Here is a 16,135-nt window from a genome sequence, read left to right on the forward strand (position 1 = left end):
TCCTCGGAAGCCAATCAGAGCCCAGGGAAGTGACCTCACCCAAGGGAGAACTGTGTGGGTGAGAATGCACATCTCAGAGCTGAGTGTCCCTAAGTCACCCCCTTCCTCTGCACCCTCCTTACTTCCTGTAAAGCAACACTGCCTGCCCCCTCCCCCTCCCCACAAGAAGGGAGTGAGAGAAAGGCTAACTAAATTCCACAAAGGAAGAACTAAATTCCACAGAAGGGAAACTGCAACTCAGCCACACGGCAGCTTCCGGAAGTGGAGAATAGGATATTTAGGGGGCTCCTGCTTCACAGACACACCTTTCAAAGTGGGGTCTCCAGGGCCTGGAAGAGGGCCAGCGTGCTGAAGAAGAATCGGCACTTCCTCCCTACTCCCTCCCCACACCTGGCTTTCTTGACTCTCCCCACAAAAATAGTTGTAATCATTCCTTGTAAACAAGGACAAGATCAAGGTCAAGCGTGGGAAAGTGAGGGCCTGTGTCCCTGTGAACACATGTGAACACACGTGAATCATGTCGTCCCCACTGCCTGAGGACCAGAAGCCCAGAAGCCAGCTGGTCTTCAGGGCGTGGGCTGTATACAACTCTCTCTGCGCAGCCCTGCAGATGAGCTCCTGAATGTGCCTTGGCAGAGCTAGATGGGGATTAGGTGTCCCACCATGGGGGTAGGAGGGAAGGGGCAAAGGACAGGAAGGCTGTAACCCCCAGCATGTCACACTGGACTCTTAACAGGTGAGAAGAATGGCTTACTAGGCATCCCCTTCATTCCTCCAGCCCTCTCCCACTAGGCTTCACCCTGGACAGAGAGACAGGTAAAAACATTTTATTTAAAAATATAAAACTGGCCTTATTCCTCCTAACTGCTTGCACCCCCAATTATCTCCACAAAGAACTATAAATGGGTAGGGGCATGTGCACAGCTGTCTCAGCTCTAATGATTCCAGTCCTTCTTTCGACCCTCCTTTCTCACTTTCATACAATTAAGACATTGGTCCTTTGTCCTTTCCCCAAGATATCAGAGGTGATACAATACCACAGGAGAGAGGGAGGGGAAGGGTAGAAAAGAGAGCTATCTGTGGTCACTCTCTATTCCTATCTCCAGGGACCAAACAGGTTATCTGGATTCTGAGCAAATGATTTGCTTGTCCACAAAACCTAATAATAGGGGACAGCTACTCTCTGTGTCCTAAATCAAGAAAGAGATGAACGTCCAGGGTATTGTTTAGAGTCCTTCTTCAGTATATAGCCTCGTCCATATTGTCATCACTGTCACCCCCAAAGTCCTCTCCATTGTCAAAATATGACATGATGTAATCAGTTTCCTGAAATAGAAAGAAAGAAAGGAAGGAAGAAAGGTATGTCGGCATGCTTTCAGCATTCTCCTTCATCCCTGTGTACCAGTCCCCTTCCCTCCCAATCGCAGCATTCCAGGCCTATAGTTCACTCGGCATTCAAGCTGTAGTTCACTCTTGAGAAGAGCCTAGGGACAGGTAAAGTGGAGGGCGCTATCCTTTGGAGGCACTATCTCCTTCGGCCCTCCAGCCTTCAGAAGTTGAGATCCCCAGAGCTTATGAGTGGAAGAAAGGGGGCCTGAGAATGAAAGGAGGTCCCCTTCACCTCTTCATGCTCTTCTTCATCATACTCCTCTTCTTCTTCCTCTTCCTTCTCTTCTTCTTCTTCTTTCTCCTCATCTTCCTCTGAAGTCACTTCTTCTTCCTTCTTCTCCAGGGTCTTATGTGAGGATGAATAGGAAGAGAAACTCAGCTCACAGAAGGGAAAAATTGAGGCACACATGGGCCAAGGGGGAGGAATGAATCTGGGGCCCAGGTGGTCTCTATGCGCATTTCTTCCTTACCTCTAGTTTCTGTATTGTCTCCTCCTTATCTTCTGTGGTCTTAGGGGGCCTCTTGGGGAGTAGAATGGTGGTCCCTGATGAGAGGATCAAAAGGTGAACCATCAGAGCAAACTTCCTAGATGGCTTTCTACCCCACCCTCTTGCATAGACCATGTCACTCTGCTGCCCTCATGTGGCCACCGTGGCACCCAGCAACAATACTGGGTAGACTGGGTAGGTAGGAATTGGGAGGGCAGGCAAGACCACCAGCAGCCTTGGCCCTACAGCTGATGAAGGAAACCTCTCCTTTCCCTCCTTTTTCCAGATACACTCACGCTCCTTCTGTAGCTTCCGTACTCGGATCTTTAGCTCCCGGGGTAGACGTCGCCAATCTAGGAATAGCGGGAATGAAAAAGTCAGCAAGACTCTGCCCTGGGGTGTCCTGTGAATGATGACTCTTTGAAAGGACAGGTAAGGATCAGGGTTAAGGGTGAGGAAGGAAGGGGCTGGGTCAAAGCTGCTTGGAACACAACTGTGGCTTGGATGCCTCCAGAGGAGTGGGGGCCATTTAATAGGTTTTTAGGTAGAGTCTGAGAGTGTTTTGGAGCACATCTAAGGCTCCTGAATAGGGTGAAGGTGGAGACGGAGGAGGGTGGATAGGGTGGTGGCTTGTGGCTTGAGGCATCTCAAGCATTTGAAAGAAGGGAGGTCAATGAAAGGGCCCATCACCTACCAGGGTTCCAATCTATGGCGTTGTCAATCGGCCCTGACATCTGATATTTGTCTGAGTAACGCTCCACATCTGAGGGATCAGAGGTCAAGGGTCAAAGTTTTATCCTTTCAGAGCCCTAGAACAGGGTTCTTCCTGAGGTCCAGCCCTCTCAAAACTCAGAAATTGCCTTTTTCCTCACCCCAGACCCAGAGCCCAGGGGGTCAGCTTCCATGAGGACCTTCAACACTCTTCTAACCTGTCCTTTTGCCACCTCAAATTACAATGTTTTTGTTATCTCCCTAACGCAAAGGCATGGCTATATTGACTGGTAGTGTGGTACAGTGGAAAGTATACTAGAGCAAGAAACGAGGGTTTCAGTGTTCCCTTTACTCCTCGTTAATGGGACTAACTTAGGCAATTGTTTCATCTCTCTGAACTTTAGCTTCTAGGGCTTAGGAGGAAAGCACTGGTTGTCAATACATTGAAATACTGTACTTCCACACCAGTTGGTAAATATCCACTATCCCAGACCTCCTAAGTACATCCTGTACTCCAGTCCCTCCTGGCTCCCTGACCTCTCATGATCCACAAACCAAAGGGGTAATATTTTAATTACAGGGCTTCTCAGAGACCCCTTCTCAAGTTCTTCTGATTGGTTGGTACCTGCAATATCCAGATTGTTAAAAAATTTTAATACATCTCCTCATTTCTATCTGTAAAATGGGCATCTTAATACTTAACCTCCTACTGTCCAAGACTACTGTGAGATTCAAAACAAACCATGGATACCATAATGCATTTCAAATGCAGGGGTAATTACTGTGGTCTCCCCAGTTAGGCAGTGAGCTTTCTGTGCCTCTTCTGGCCTCTCTGGGCCCCAGCGGTGCTAAGTATAGGGCACTACTCATGGAAGGCACTCAGAACATGATACTAGCATTCCAACTGACCTCTCTTGGGGACAGCAGGCCGGATGAAGTAGGGGAGCTGCCTCATGGCCCCTCGAAGCTCCTGCTTCAGTGCCAGGACATATTCCCCTTCCTCTCCTGAGGGCAGAGGCACTGGGCGGAACTCCAAGGGCTAAGGAGGCAGAGGCAATGGTCAATTCAGGGAGAACATGCTGGAGTACAAATCTGGGAGGGCCTCTCCTCTCCCCACAATTCAATCCAGTGCTCCCACTGAGCAGAGGACCAAGGCAAATGGGTGGAGCAACACAGCATTTTGAAAGCTGGGGAGCTGAGAATGTAAAAAGTGAGGGTAGATACTTCCTTGTCTGGAAAACATCCCATATAAGGTGGGAGTATACAGACAGGGAGGGGCAAGATGAGGATGATTTTATGATGGCTCAGGAGGAATCCAGGATCATACACAGTCAGCCAGGGGCATATGGGAGTCTTGGGAAAGGAGGGCAGACACTCACAGGGAAGAGTGGAGAAGGCTGCAGGGTGGGTGGGGGCAAAGCATCCCCCTTCCCAATGCCCACAGCCTCCATGCTGAAGGTCAACTGGCCACGGCCACGACCCCGGCCCCCACCCCGGCTGGCCATGATGGAGGGGGCCTGGGGATTCAGACATCCAATAGGAAAAACCTGATAAAGACAAAAACACAGAGAAAAAGTACAGTAGAACAGACAGGAAGCCAGGGAGGTACAAGACACTCAATCTTTTCTCCCAGAGACCTGAAAAGCCAGTTTAATTCAACAAATTTTGAGAAGGCATAGTGCCAAGCAAGGTATTTCTAAAAATATAAAATATGGATGAGACACGGTTCCAACAGGACAGATAATTGCAATATGGTGTGACTGTAGCACAATGAGGAAAGTGACTAGACCCTTGGATAAAACTTTCCTACGCCCCTAAGTTAATTCGATGTTTATCACCATCTGCATATCTACATATGATCTTTGAATTCTTTCTCTCCCTCACTTTCCAAACCCAACCAGGCCTAAACTCAATCTAATGCAATGCATTTCAACAAAACATTTATTAAGCATCTACCATGAAAAAGGTAGTGTGCCAGACACTGGGAGGGAACAGGAATGAGTCATCAGTCTCACTGTCCTTTGATTGGGGGTGGGGATGTATGTGATAAGAGCCATTACAATCAAGTTGATCTTTTTAAACACCACCTGGAAACACAGAATCTTAGAATGGAAGGACCCATGGAGTCTTCTAGCCCAAACACCCTCCCAGTACAGTACTATCCTCTGTAAGTTGTTGGTCATTCAGCTTCTGGTGGCATTTTCCTAAAGAGAGGGTGTCCATTTTCCTCTCCAAGGCAGCCCAGTCCACTGTGATGAACTGAAAGTTCCTCCTGCTACCGTAACTGAACTTTGCCTCTTGTCATTATTTTTGAGAAGCCAGTCAGATAGCATGGGGGATAAAGTCATCAAATGAAAATGAAACTTGAAGGAAATGAAATCCCAGTAGCAGGGAAGATACCTAGCACCCAGATCTTGGCTCCTAATACCATTTTCCAATAAAAGGAACCAGGGCTTCTTGGAGAAATGGCTGATTCTAGGACTGGGGCAGGAAATATACAAGATGAGACTGAAGCATCTTGTAGTGCCAGAAAGTAAGAAAGTGCTCAAAAACACAACACACACATTGATGGGGCTGTGTCAAAGGGGCATAAGAGTCGACTGAAAGAGCTCCCAATGGCCAAAGCCTGAACAATTTGAGCAATAAAGTAGTATTGGATTATAACACCAAAGTATAAAATAAATATCCAAGAGACCATACTGATATAAATAAACGTTTGAACAAATTAATACGTGGTAGAGAAAAAACAAATTTCTCATGCAGAATTCCAAATAAATTATGTAGATTCCACCCTAAAAAGGGAGAGTGTAATTCCCCACTCCTTAAGTATGGCCTGTGTATAGGGAATTTTGTCCAAAACAATTTTGGAAAGGTGAGGGGAGTAACTTTACAGTGTAGAAACTGGACAAGCATTACTTCAGTCAGATGACCAAGGTTTCAACATGAACAAAATTAAATCATATTGTTAGTATGTACCCTTAATATGATGTGATATCCTCTTCCCCAAAACTGATAACCCCAGTCTAATCAGGAGAAAAAAGCCAACAAATTCCAACAGAGGAGCATCCTATAATATATCTGACCAGTATTCTTCAAAACTGTCAAGGTCATCAAAAACAAGGAAAGGTCACACTTCCATTGTAAAAGAGAGAGAGCTGTCCTAGCGGTGACCTTCATAAAAACAAAGAAAACCATTCCTTTTGTTTTCTCATTATAGAAGTAGTATATATTTATTCTAGAAAATTTGGAAAAACATAAAGGTATATATAAAAATACCTATTATTTCATGACCATGATGTAGTAATAATCATTATTAGTATTTGCATATGGATCCTCTCAATTTCAGTTATGTATGTATACATACATATACATATATGTTTGTGCATGTAAGTATATGTATGTATAGACATATTCCATACATAACAGGGCCATGATAACTAAATATAATGTGGTATCCTGGATGGGATCCTGGAACAGAAAAAGAGCATTAGGTAAAACTAAGGAACTCCAAATCAAGTATGGACCTTGAATAATTACAATATTTGTTCATTAATTGTAACAAGTATACCATATTAATATATGACATTAATAATAGGGGAAACTGGTGCCAGGGCATATGGAAACTTTCTGTACTATCTGCTCAGTTTTTCTGTAAATCTAAAACTGTTTTAAGAAATAAATTTTCTTAATAAAAAAAGCAAGAAACTTGAGTAGCAATTCAAAATTCACAGTTTCTCAGACATTCCTTGTCTTTCATTACCCTGACAGTTTTAAGGAGTACTGGTTAGGTGTATTACAGGATGTTCCTCTGTTTGAATTTTTCTGATGTTTTTCTCTTGATTAGACTGGGGTTGTGTGTTTCAGGGAGGAAGATCACAGAGATGAAGAGCCATTTTCATCACATCATATTAAGGGAACATACTAACAATATGTTAGCTATGGAGCAACAAGAGACAATATAGTATAGAATTATGATCTCTTAAATTAGTGATTCATAATATAATTCCTCCCACGGAAAGCTAAGAGGACTGGGATGGTGAGGGAAGGCTTTAGGAATCACAAGGTCTGAAGTTTGGAACAGACCTTAGATATCATGTATTCATTCATTCTTTCTTTCAACAAATATTTATTGAGCATCTACTATATGCCAGACATAATGCTAGATAATGGAGATCATATTGAATCCTCTACTTTAGACCTGCATCCCTCCTTTGATAAACCATATTTAGTAAATTGTTATCCACCTTCAATTTAAACTTTTTAGTAAGAGAACCCCCTCTCTCACTTTGCAGGTCATTCCATTTTGGGATATTTGTTCTTCAATCAATATTCAACAAATAAAACAAGAAATACATGGCTCAACAAAATGCACTCCACTAAAGATTAGTTAGGGGGAAAAAAGATTTTAAAATATGTACAAGGTAATCTGTTTTGTCAAACACATACACCCACCCAGATATATGATTTAAAAAGTTGTTCTTGAAGGATATACAACAAAAATTAACATTGGTTAATTGGAGGTGATGGGTTTTGGGGTTTTTTTGATGATGTGTATTTTATGGGTTTTTTTTTCCTGTACTGAATAGGGGCTGCTTTTGTAATAAGAAAAAATATTCATTAAAAAATTAAAAATATAGTAAAACAGCATAGTAGATGAGATTAATAATATGCAGCAGGAAGGAGAGGTGGGAAAATGTGTGCCTGAGGAATTTGGAAAGTTTCAAGTCCAAGTGCCAAGAAAAATGTCAGGAAAAGATGGCTGTTAGTTAATAGATTAAACTGTGATCTGACTTAAAGAACACATTAGAGGAGAGAGGATGTCTTATGGACACTAGAGAAGTAGTAAGAATTTGCCACCATGTCTTCAAGCCCTTTCAAGGGAAAAGACACTCTAACTAGACAGCTTAGATGTCTTTCCACTTGATAGATACAGTTCTAGCAGTGGACACAGGAGCTGTTTTGACTGCAAAGCAGTGAGGAGTTAAGAAAAGGCCATGAACTTTCAGGTTAGACAAATCTAACTCCATTTCCACATACTAACCAAGTGACCCTCAAGGATGTGGGGTAAAAAGAAGACAAAACTTTAGTTAATTAAGGCACTAAACTGGTTGGGAAACTGTAAACTATCTGTACCCCACTCAGCTCAGGAATCTACAATGAGTCTCTTCTATTTAAGATTGTGATTGAGTCTAAATTCTTGAAGATGTTTAAGGTTTCCCATCACCTGGTCCCAGACTGCTCCTCCATAAACATCAACCCTCCCTAGTGTTTACCCCTGTACTCTCCTTCCCCTGCAAACAACAACATCTCATGTACATTATACTCATTCCCAATTAAGCATAACTGTGTGATGTGGTAGAAGTTACTATGAAGCAGGTTTCAACAGAACGTACAGAAAAACAATTACATCAAATTTAAGAAAGGCAGTATATGTAGTGGTTAAGAACATGGATTTGAATCCCAGTTCAGTCATTTTCTAGCTATACAACCTTCAGCAATTTATTTAATAACTGTAAACCCATTTCCTTATCTGTAAAATGGGAATAATAATAATTTAAAAACCATCTAAATTCATTCAATGAATACTTACTGAGTTCTTATTAAGTGCCAGGCACTGTTCTAAGTGCTAGGGATGTATCAGTGAGCAAAATGGACAAAAAACTCCTGCACCCATGGAGTTTAAATGGAGCTTACATTCTAGTGGTGTTCTCAGTATACAAATGTTTCAAGCCATGAGACTGGGTGAGATTCCTAAAGGAGTGGATGTGAAGAGAGAAAAGAAGAGATCCAGGGACTGAGGCCTGGAGCACTCTAATGTTTACAGTTTGCTATAATTGTAATAAATAAGACAAGGAGTTAACACTCATATTAGAACTCATGGAAATCCAAACGAAAAAAAATCACCCCAGTAGAATAAATGTGCAAAGAACATGAATAGAATAAATGTGCAAATAGGCAATTAAGGAAAGAATAGCCAATAAAACCATTCTTTACCTATCAAATTGACAAAGATTTAAAAAATAATCAGGCTGCCATGGGTTTTTTTGAGATGGACACTCTCATACCTTACTGGAAGGACTATAAACACAGTCTTTTGGGGGAGCAATTTGACCCCTTGAATCTACAGCCTTTTAAAAGTTTATATCCTCAACCCAGTAATCCCACTTTAAACACTTATCCTAAAGAAATCATCAGATATATAGTCAGAGATATAAGTAAAAGCATGTTTATCAAAGAGCTATCCATGGTAGCACAAATTCTGAAATAACCTAAATGGTCCAACAAAAAAATGAATGGTTAAAAAAAAATCAAACATCCATCTTAGACCATTATGTAGACATAATAATTATTTCAAATAATATTTAAAGGCAGAAAATGTTCACAATATAATGTAAAGTGGGGGAAGCATGATATAAAGTTGTATTTGTTGTATGGCCCTATGTGTGTAATATATATACAAACACACAGATGTATACATATGTATACAAGCAGAAAATAACTTGAAAGGATACATATTAAAATAATAACACTATATCACAGTCATGAAATAATAGATATTTTATACCTTTATGTATTTCCAAGTTTTCTAGGATACATGTATATTACTTCTATAATCAGAAAACAAAAGGGATGATTTTCTTTATCTTTAAGAATGTTACCACTAGGACAGCTCTTCCTCTTTTACAGTGGAAATGTGGATTGCATTTTGTTGAGCCACGTATTTGTTTTATTTGTTAGATACTGATTGAAGAACAAAGTGAGATAGGAAGTTCTTTTACTAAGAAGTCTAAACTGAAGCTGGATAACCATTTACTAAATATGGTTTATCAAAGGAAGAATGCATATCTAAAGTAGAGGATTCACTATGATCCCCATTGTCTAGCATTATGTCTGGCATATAGTAGATGCTCAATAAATATTTGCTTAAAAATGAATGAACGAATGAATACATGATTTCTAAGGTCTGTTCCAAACTTAAGACTTTGTGATTCCTAAAGCCTCCCCTCACCATCCCAGTCCTCTTAGCTTTCTCCCTTCTCTGGACTGTGGGAGCAATTATATTATGAAACACTAATTTAAGAGGTCATAATTATATACTGTATTGTATTTTGTTTTATCTTTTATTAATTTTTCCCTAATTACATCAGGAGTTTAAATTCTTCCTCCCCAATTAATTCCATCCAATTAACCTTTATTGGGCACTGTGTATTAAATATTAGAACCTGCCCTACAAAACCTTATATTCTAAAAAGAATAGAAACATTAAAGAGGGATTGAGCACTAAGTGCTCCAACAGAGGTATGCCTACAATGCTATCCTCAGACTGGGGAACAATTAATTCTGCAAAAAAAGGTGAACCAGGAAAGCTACAGGTAAAGGTAACATTTCATCAGAGTCTTGATAGATAACAGGAGTTTGTCAGGCTCTTAACAGTAATAGATTTAGGGGAAGCTGACCCCATAGCAAAGAGTCAGAGGTACCAGAGTGAGTCTTTCACTTTCTCCTTTAATATAACTCCCCTTTGCGCGAAAGAAAACTACGGTTCTCTGGCATAAAATCAACAGAGCAATGGGAGCCCAGAGGAAAAGGGTAGGGAACTAGAAGCGGGCTGATCCAACAGGCTGCCGGAAAGCGTTGTCTATCTAGCAGCTTGGCCTTGGTGAACTAGTTCGGAAGGTGTGGAACGGAACCAGGTCAGAGCCACCAAGTCGGGGCCTTACCTGCTGCCCCTCCCCCACGCGGAAAACACGCCGCAGCCAACTTGAAATTTGCTGGTCTTCCTCAAGCTGTTGGCGTTCTAGGTCCGCCTCCCAGAGCTCCCCATTGGTGAGTTCTCCCGGCCAATCTTGGAGAAGCCGAGGAGGGAGGTCCGCCCACTTGAAGCTGAGGAGTGGAGGGAGGGAGAGAGTTCGCCGGAACTCAGGCTAGAGAAGCCGGGTGAGGAGAGAGATGGAGTTGCAGAATCAACCAAGGGTCAGTCATTTCACACCTCATCTCAGATGGAGGATCCCCTTGGCTAGCGACAGTTCACAGAGGGAACCTGACTCTCACATCTCACCGAGGGACTCTGTTGAGGGAGCTTACACAGAGAAATAAACCTCTGTGAAACCTGCTTCTTAGGCGTCGTTCTTTTTGTGACTCTGTCTTCACACTGGGCCTCTCCTTCTTTACTCCAACCTTCCCTTCAATCCTGCACTGCTTCCCTCCAGCACCACCAATGAATATTTCTTTTCTAGAAAAATATTTTCCTGTGGATTGCTGCCATGTCTGTGAGAAGATGGAAAGAGGGTTTGGGAAAGGAAGGATTAGGAATCAGATAACCAGAGTTGAGGAGACAGGGAAGGAATCCAGTGTTTCCTGCATTTCCCACTGCCTTCCAGTTCCTCCTAGCCCTTGGTAAAAGGGGGCACGGGAGGAGGAGTCCCACTTCGCAAAAAAAAAAAAAAAAAAAAAAACAGAGGGAAAGAGTTCAGAGTAGAGATAGAATCTAGGAGTTAGTTAAGAACAATAACCCAGACGTCAGGGAAAATGGCCCTGGGAGTGAAGCCTCTGGACTGGGAAGGCTGTAGGTGGAGTGGCAAGCACAAAGTCTTTGGAATAGGACAGAAACAGAGCTGTGAGGCTTTGGAGAACTTACTTAACTTTACTAAGTCTCAGTTTCTTCATCTATAACAAGAAAATAATTCCTACTTTATAGTGTTGTTGTGAGGATTGGAGATAATGTATGTAAAGTACTTGGCACATGGTTGGTTTCCAATAAATGGCAGCTAGTAAAAATGGGTGGCTTCCCTGCAAATATTTCTCTCTCCCCCTTCTCCAGGAACATTGTATCTTGTGTCTGGTGGCCTCCAGCCTCTGAATTACCTCAGGTGAGTTTTCCAAATCCTTAGGATTTTTTCCTCACTCCCCCTCCCACTCCCCCTGATGCCTTCCAGCTGGACACAAACTCATTCCTAAAATATGCAGATGGAAGCTATGGTAACCATGGAGACAGGGCAGATGGTGAGGAGAGGCAGAGACAGACAGTGAGAGAAACCGACTGCTACAGACAGGGAGAAGAAGACTTTAAGGAGCGATTCAAACAGAGACCTTTAAGTGAGATGGAAAAATAATGATTCTAAGCAAGACTGAGAGTAAAGAGATGCAATGAGAGAGGATGTGTTACAAGGTTCACTCTTCTCTGCCCCTTTTCTATCTCTCTCCTTCCCACCCCTCCAAGAATATGGAGAGGCGACAACTGGGAATGCCCCTTGCTGTATCTAAAAATGATCCCAGATATCCAACCTCTTCATACTTATCTAAGAGGTCTGTACAAGAGAGCTGAGGTCCAAGTTTATTTGTGGTACATGTTCCGTTTTGGGGGAGGTGGAATGAAGATGTATCGCTGTGTGACTCCAGCTCCCCCTGACATTTAAACTACGAGAAGGCAGCCACAACTCTTGCCTCGCTCTGCACAGTAAGGACCCCGGCTGTGGATCGCCATCGCCTCTCTCCACCCCTCTGCACAGTGTGCCATGTGCTGTGTGTGGCAGGTCAGATCTGGCGCACAGGCGCGCATCAACACACCAAGCTCGGAGAATGGGGATCTGCTGAAGCTCAACGAAGAACTAGGATGGTCCCAGTCTGGGTCGCGGAGGAGTCTCCTAAGGAACACTTAGGTTTGTTGTGACTGAGGGGAGGTCGGCTAAGCAAGGGAAGTCAGGATTGGAGCCTCTAGCTTTTGAGGGTTTATGTGTGCATGAGTGGGGTAACGGTTTGGTGCCCGACGCCCCCACCCTCAGAGACTAGGCTATAAATAGAGAGGCAGAGCTCCGCCCCCCCCCCAGCTTCTCTCCTCCCGAGCCGGCGCTGTGCCCGGGGCGCACCGGGAGGAGGGACCAGGATTCTGTGCCCGGGCGCAGATACTGACACCCAGGGAATCCGGGTGCCCACCCCCACGCCATGTGGGCCCCCAGGAACCCGGCTCCGCCACCCCAGCTGCCCCGTGGCCCTGGCCTCAGTCCTGGCCCGGAGGAGATTCTGCGGACTTACAGGTATCTATTTGGGTGCACAGCCTGGGAAGGGGAAAGAGCAAGGAGTGATGGGGAATGTAGCAGGGGCAAAAGAAACCCGCAATTCTCCCCCTACCCGTTTTAGGTCCCAAACGCAAGCTGCCTCCCTCCCCCCATTCAGTTTGTGGGGCTGTGGCAACCTAAAAGAGGTTAGGAATGGGACTGTGTGTGAATGTATGGGTGCATGTGTGTCGGGGGGTGGCGTTCAGCATCCTAGGAAGGGGGATTCCAAGTACGGATAAGAAAAGGGGGATGCTGGAAAGGTCTGATAAGCCGTGGGGTGAGGGTGGCGGTGCGGATATCCCTGCGCGTGCACGTACGCATTTGCACTGGCGCTCGTCCTTCAGTGCGGGTGCACCCTTCCCACCTCCTCAGGCATGCGCTGGGGGGATGGGGGCGGCTCAAGGCAGGAGTTAGAAGAAGGACTGTGTGCAGTGCCGGGAGGATCTCCCCCGCCCCACGCCGATCCTTCCACCAGTGCCTCAGTTTCCCTGCCTGAATCAATAAATAAGATCTTTCTCTTTTTTGCAGGGATTGGCTTCGCCACTGAGCCTTCGGGCCTCTGCCAGCCACCACCCCCACTCCCCTAGCCATCCTCGGCAGGTCCCAGTCCCGGCTCCATCGGTGCTTTCGCCCCAGCGGCAGCTATGCTGCATACCGAGGGCCACGCTCTTCTTCGGGCCGTGGGTCAGGGTAAGCTACGCTTGGCCCGTTTGCTTCTGGAGGGGGGCGCCTACGTGAATGAGGGTGATGCTCAAGGGGAGACTGCGCTAATGGCGGCCTGTCGGGCCCGCTACGACGACCCCCAGAACAAGGCGCGCATGGTACGCTACCTTCTGGAGCAAGGCGCGGACCCCAACATCGCAGATCGCCTAGGGCGCACGGCGCTTATGCACGCTTGCGCCGGCGGCGGGGGCGCAGCGGTGGCCTCCCTGCTCCTTGCCCATGGCGCAGACCCTTCAGTCCGAGATCACGCCGGCGCCTCGGCGCTTGTCCACGCCCTGGACCGCGGGGATCGCGAGACCCTTGCCACGCTGCTGGACGCCTGTAAGGCCAAGGGCACGGAGGTCATCATCATCACCACCGACACCTCGCCCTCGGGCACCAAGAAGACCCGGCAGTATCTCAATTCCCCACCGTCCCCAGGGGTGGAGGACCCCGCTCCCGCTCCTCTTAGCCCGGGGGTCTGCACGTCGCCGTCGGAAATCCAACTGCAGACTGCAGGAGTAGGAGGACAGGGATTGTTATCCCCTCGCACCCAGGAAGAAGAGGAGAAGCGGGACGTATTTGAATTCCCTCTTCCTAAGCCCCCCGATGACCCCTCCCCTTCTGAGCCACTCCCCAAACCACCCCGTCATCCTCCAAAACCACTCAAAAGGCTCAACTCCGAGCCTTGGGGCCTAGTGGCCCCTCCTCAACCGGTCCCTCCTGCCGAAGTAAGGCCGGGGATTGAGCGCCTGACCACCGAATTCAACGGCCTGACCCTGACAGGTCGACCGCGTCTTTCCAGACGTCATAGCACTGAAGGCCCAGAGGACCCGCCCCCGTGGGCGGAGAAAGTGACGGGTGGGGGTCCTCTCTCGCGCCGAAACACAGCGCCAGAAGCTCAGGAGCCTGGCCCCCCTTCAGGGCTGAGGCAGAAACTGAGCCGCATGGAGCCGGTGGAGCTCGATATCCCCGGAAATCTTTGCCCCGACTCGCCGGAGTGCAGCCGCCCGTCCCTGGAGCGCCGCAGATACAGCGCCTCCCCGCTGACCCTCCCTCCAGCCGGCTCTGTTCCCTCCCCGCGCCAGTCCCAGGAGAGTCTGCCTGGGGCTGTGTCTCCGTTGAGCGGGCGGAGGCGGAGTCCAGGGTTGCTGGAGCGGAGGGGCTCGGGGACGTTGCTTCTGGACCACATCGCGCAAACACGGCCTGGTTTCCTGCCCCCGCTCAATGTCAGCCCCCACCCTCCCATCCCTGACATTCGTCCCCAACCCGGAGGTCGGGCGCCTTCGCTGCCCGCCCCTCCCCAGGCGGGGGCGCCAGGCTCTCCCAGGACCAAGCGCAAGTTGGTGAGGCGCCACTCCATGCAGACTGAGCAGATCCGCCTGCTAGGGGGCTTCCAGAGTCTAGGCGGGCCAGGGGAGCCTGGGCGCTGAGAGAAGTGAGAGGAACCAAGGAGGGTGGGGATCAAGACCTTGGGAAGGGTGGAAGAACCAGCTCACACACACACCTCGGACATAGGGGTCTGTTGCATGTGCTCATGGGCTCGGCGCACGCACACATGGGTAAACATGTGTCTACAAGCACAGTACTTGCACTTGCAGGGAAGGGTAAGTACTCTTATTTATTGGTCATATAGACACATGCACTCATGCCCTGGCCACTTCACATGCATATGGGAATTACTCACACACCGGACCATTTGTGCTAGGGCCCCAAAAGGGTCCCAAGCTCACTTGCATTTGTTCAGAAGCGTTAGGGAGCCCCTACTTATGAGTAGTATCCAATCTCTTTGACCTCCTGCAATAGTAACCCCTTGCTTTCCATGTATGCCCTGCAACACAGCCCACTCATGATTTTGGACACTCTACCCTCTTCGTGAATATCCCACCCCCATTCTGCAGGTCTTGCTTCTCTCTCCAGGCTTGGCTCCTTGTTCACACCCTGCTTCCAGCCCTAACCACTTTTCAGGATATCTTCTTCACTCTCCTTGGGAATTTGCTGCAGCAATCCCCAGCCTCAGTTCTGCTGCTGCCCTTCCTGCTCTCAGCTTTACTTCTCAGCTTCCTGCTTTTTCTTCCCATCCTGTTCCCCCAACCAATACAACAGGTTGTCTCATTTTTCCAGGAGGTGGGTCATGGGCTCTAAGCTGCTGTTCTGTCTGTCTGAGCTTATGAACACCCCCACAGGTAGAAGTGGGGAGTAACCCTAAATCACTCCTCTCTCCACTCGACATATCAAATAAATGTGTTCAGAAGTCTCTGTTTGGTCACTTCTGCTGGGGGTGGAGGGTGTGGGGAATGAGGAATAGGGAGGGAGGGTGATGCTAACTATAGCTATAACCATCTAGGGGATACTTCGAGGTTCCAGCCACCTTCTTTCCAGGAGACCAACTGTGGTTGTAGAAGAAAAGGCAAGTGTCCCATGTCCTGAAGGTTTTATGCCATCTGATAGGTTTTCATTTCCCTCAGTCTCCCCTATGTCCATCCTCAAATTCTTTAACTTAAGATTCCTACAAAGAATCCCTCCCTCCACCATCAGCAGATATATCCCAATAGATTAACTGTCCCTCTTTCAAGCTTCCTATGTCTTGACCACTCACAGTTTTTCCTTGGGGGCCTAACTTTTATCTCACCAGGTGCATTTCATTTTCTTCTACTTCTTGCTTCTGTTTTCTGTTTCCGCATCCTTGAGTTCTGAGCCACTGTAGGGTGGAGAGAGAGAGTGAGAGAGGAATCGTATAATCTCGCCTAGGTAAAAATGGTATGATAGTCAACTGACAAACAGGGTGAG

At 46.5% G+C, this 16,135-nt stretch overlaps 2 protein-coding genes across 3 annotated transcripts; one reads left to right on the top strand and one right to left on the bottom strand.

Moving 5' to 3' along the window:
• Nucleotides 1–811: 811 nt before the first annotated feature.
• POLR3GL (RNA polymerase III subunit GL) lies at nucleotides 812–13,918 on the bottom strand. Of its 2 annotated transcripts, none has more exons than XM_060139111.1 (9): nucleotides 13,474–13,918; nucleotides 10,310–10,472; nucleotides 3,968–4,135; nucleotides 3,498–3,627; nucleotides 2,572–2,640; nucleotides 2,174–2,230; nucleotides 1,860–1,933; nucleotides 1,622–1,735; nucleotides 812–1,326 (listed from the first exon to the last, which is right to left on the bottom strand). In XM_060139111.1, the coding sequence occupies exons 1-9, from the start codon at nucleotides 13,500–13,502 to the stop codon at nucleotides 1,240–1,242; spliced, it is 891 nt and encodes a 296-aa protein (XP_059995094.1). In that variant the 5' UTR covers nucleotides 13,503–13,918; the 3' UTR covers nucleotides 812–1,239. The 2 variants fall into 2 exon arrangements, with proteins under 2 accessions (XP_059995094.1, XP_059995095.1); XM_060139112.1 differs by having other exon boundaries at nucleotides 10,310–10,513; nucleotides 13,474–13,910.
• Nucleotides 13,288–14,778, top strand: ANKRD34A (ankyrin repeat domain 34A). The gene has a single exon (XM_060139107.1). It carries the CDS (start codon nucleotides 13,288–13,290, stop codon nucleotides 14,776–14,778), a length of 1,491 nt encoding a protein of 496 aa, XP_059995090.1.
• Nucleotides 14,779–16,135: the final 1,357 nt, after the last annotated feature.

The sequence above is a fragment of the Lagenorhynchus albirostris genome, chromosome 2, assembly GCF_949774975.1.
Source record: "Lagenorhynchus albirostris chromosome 2, mLagAlb1.1, whole genome shotgun sequence".
Classification (NCBI taxonomy): Eukaryota; Metazoa; Chordata; class Mammalia; order Artiodactyla; family Delphinidae; genus Lagenorhynchus; species Lagenorhynchus albirostris.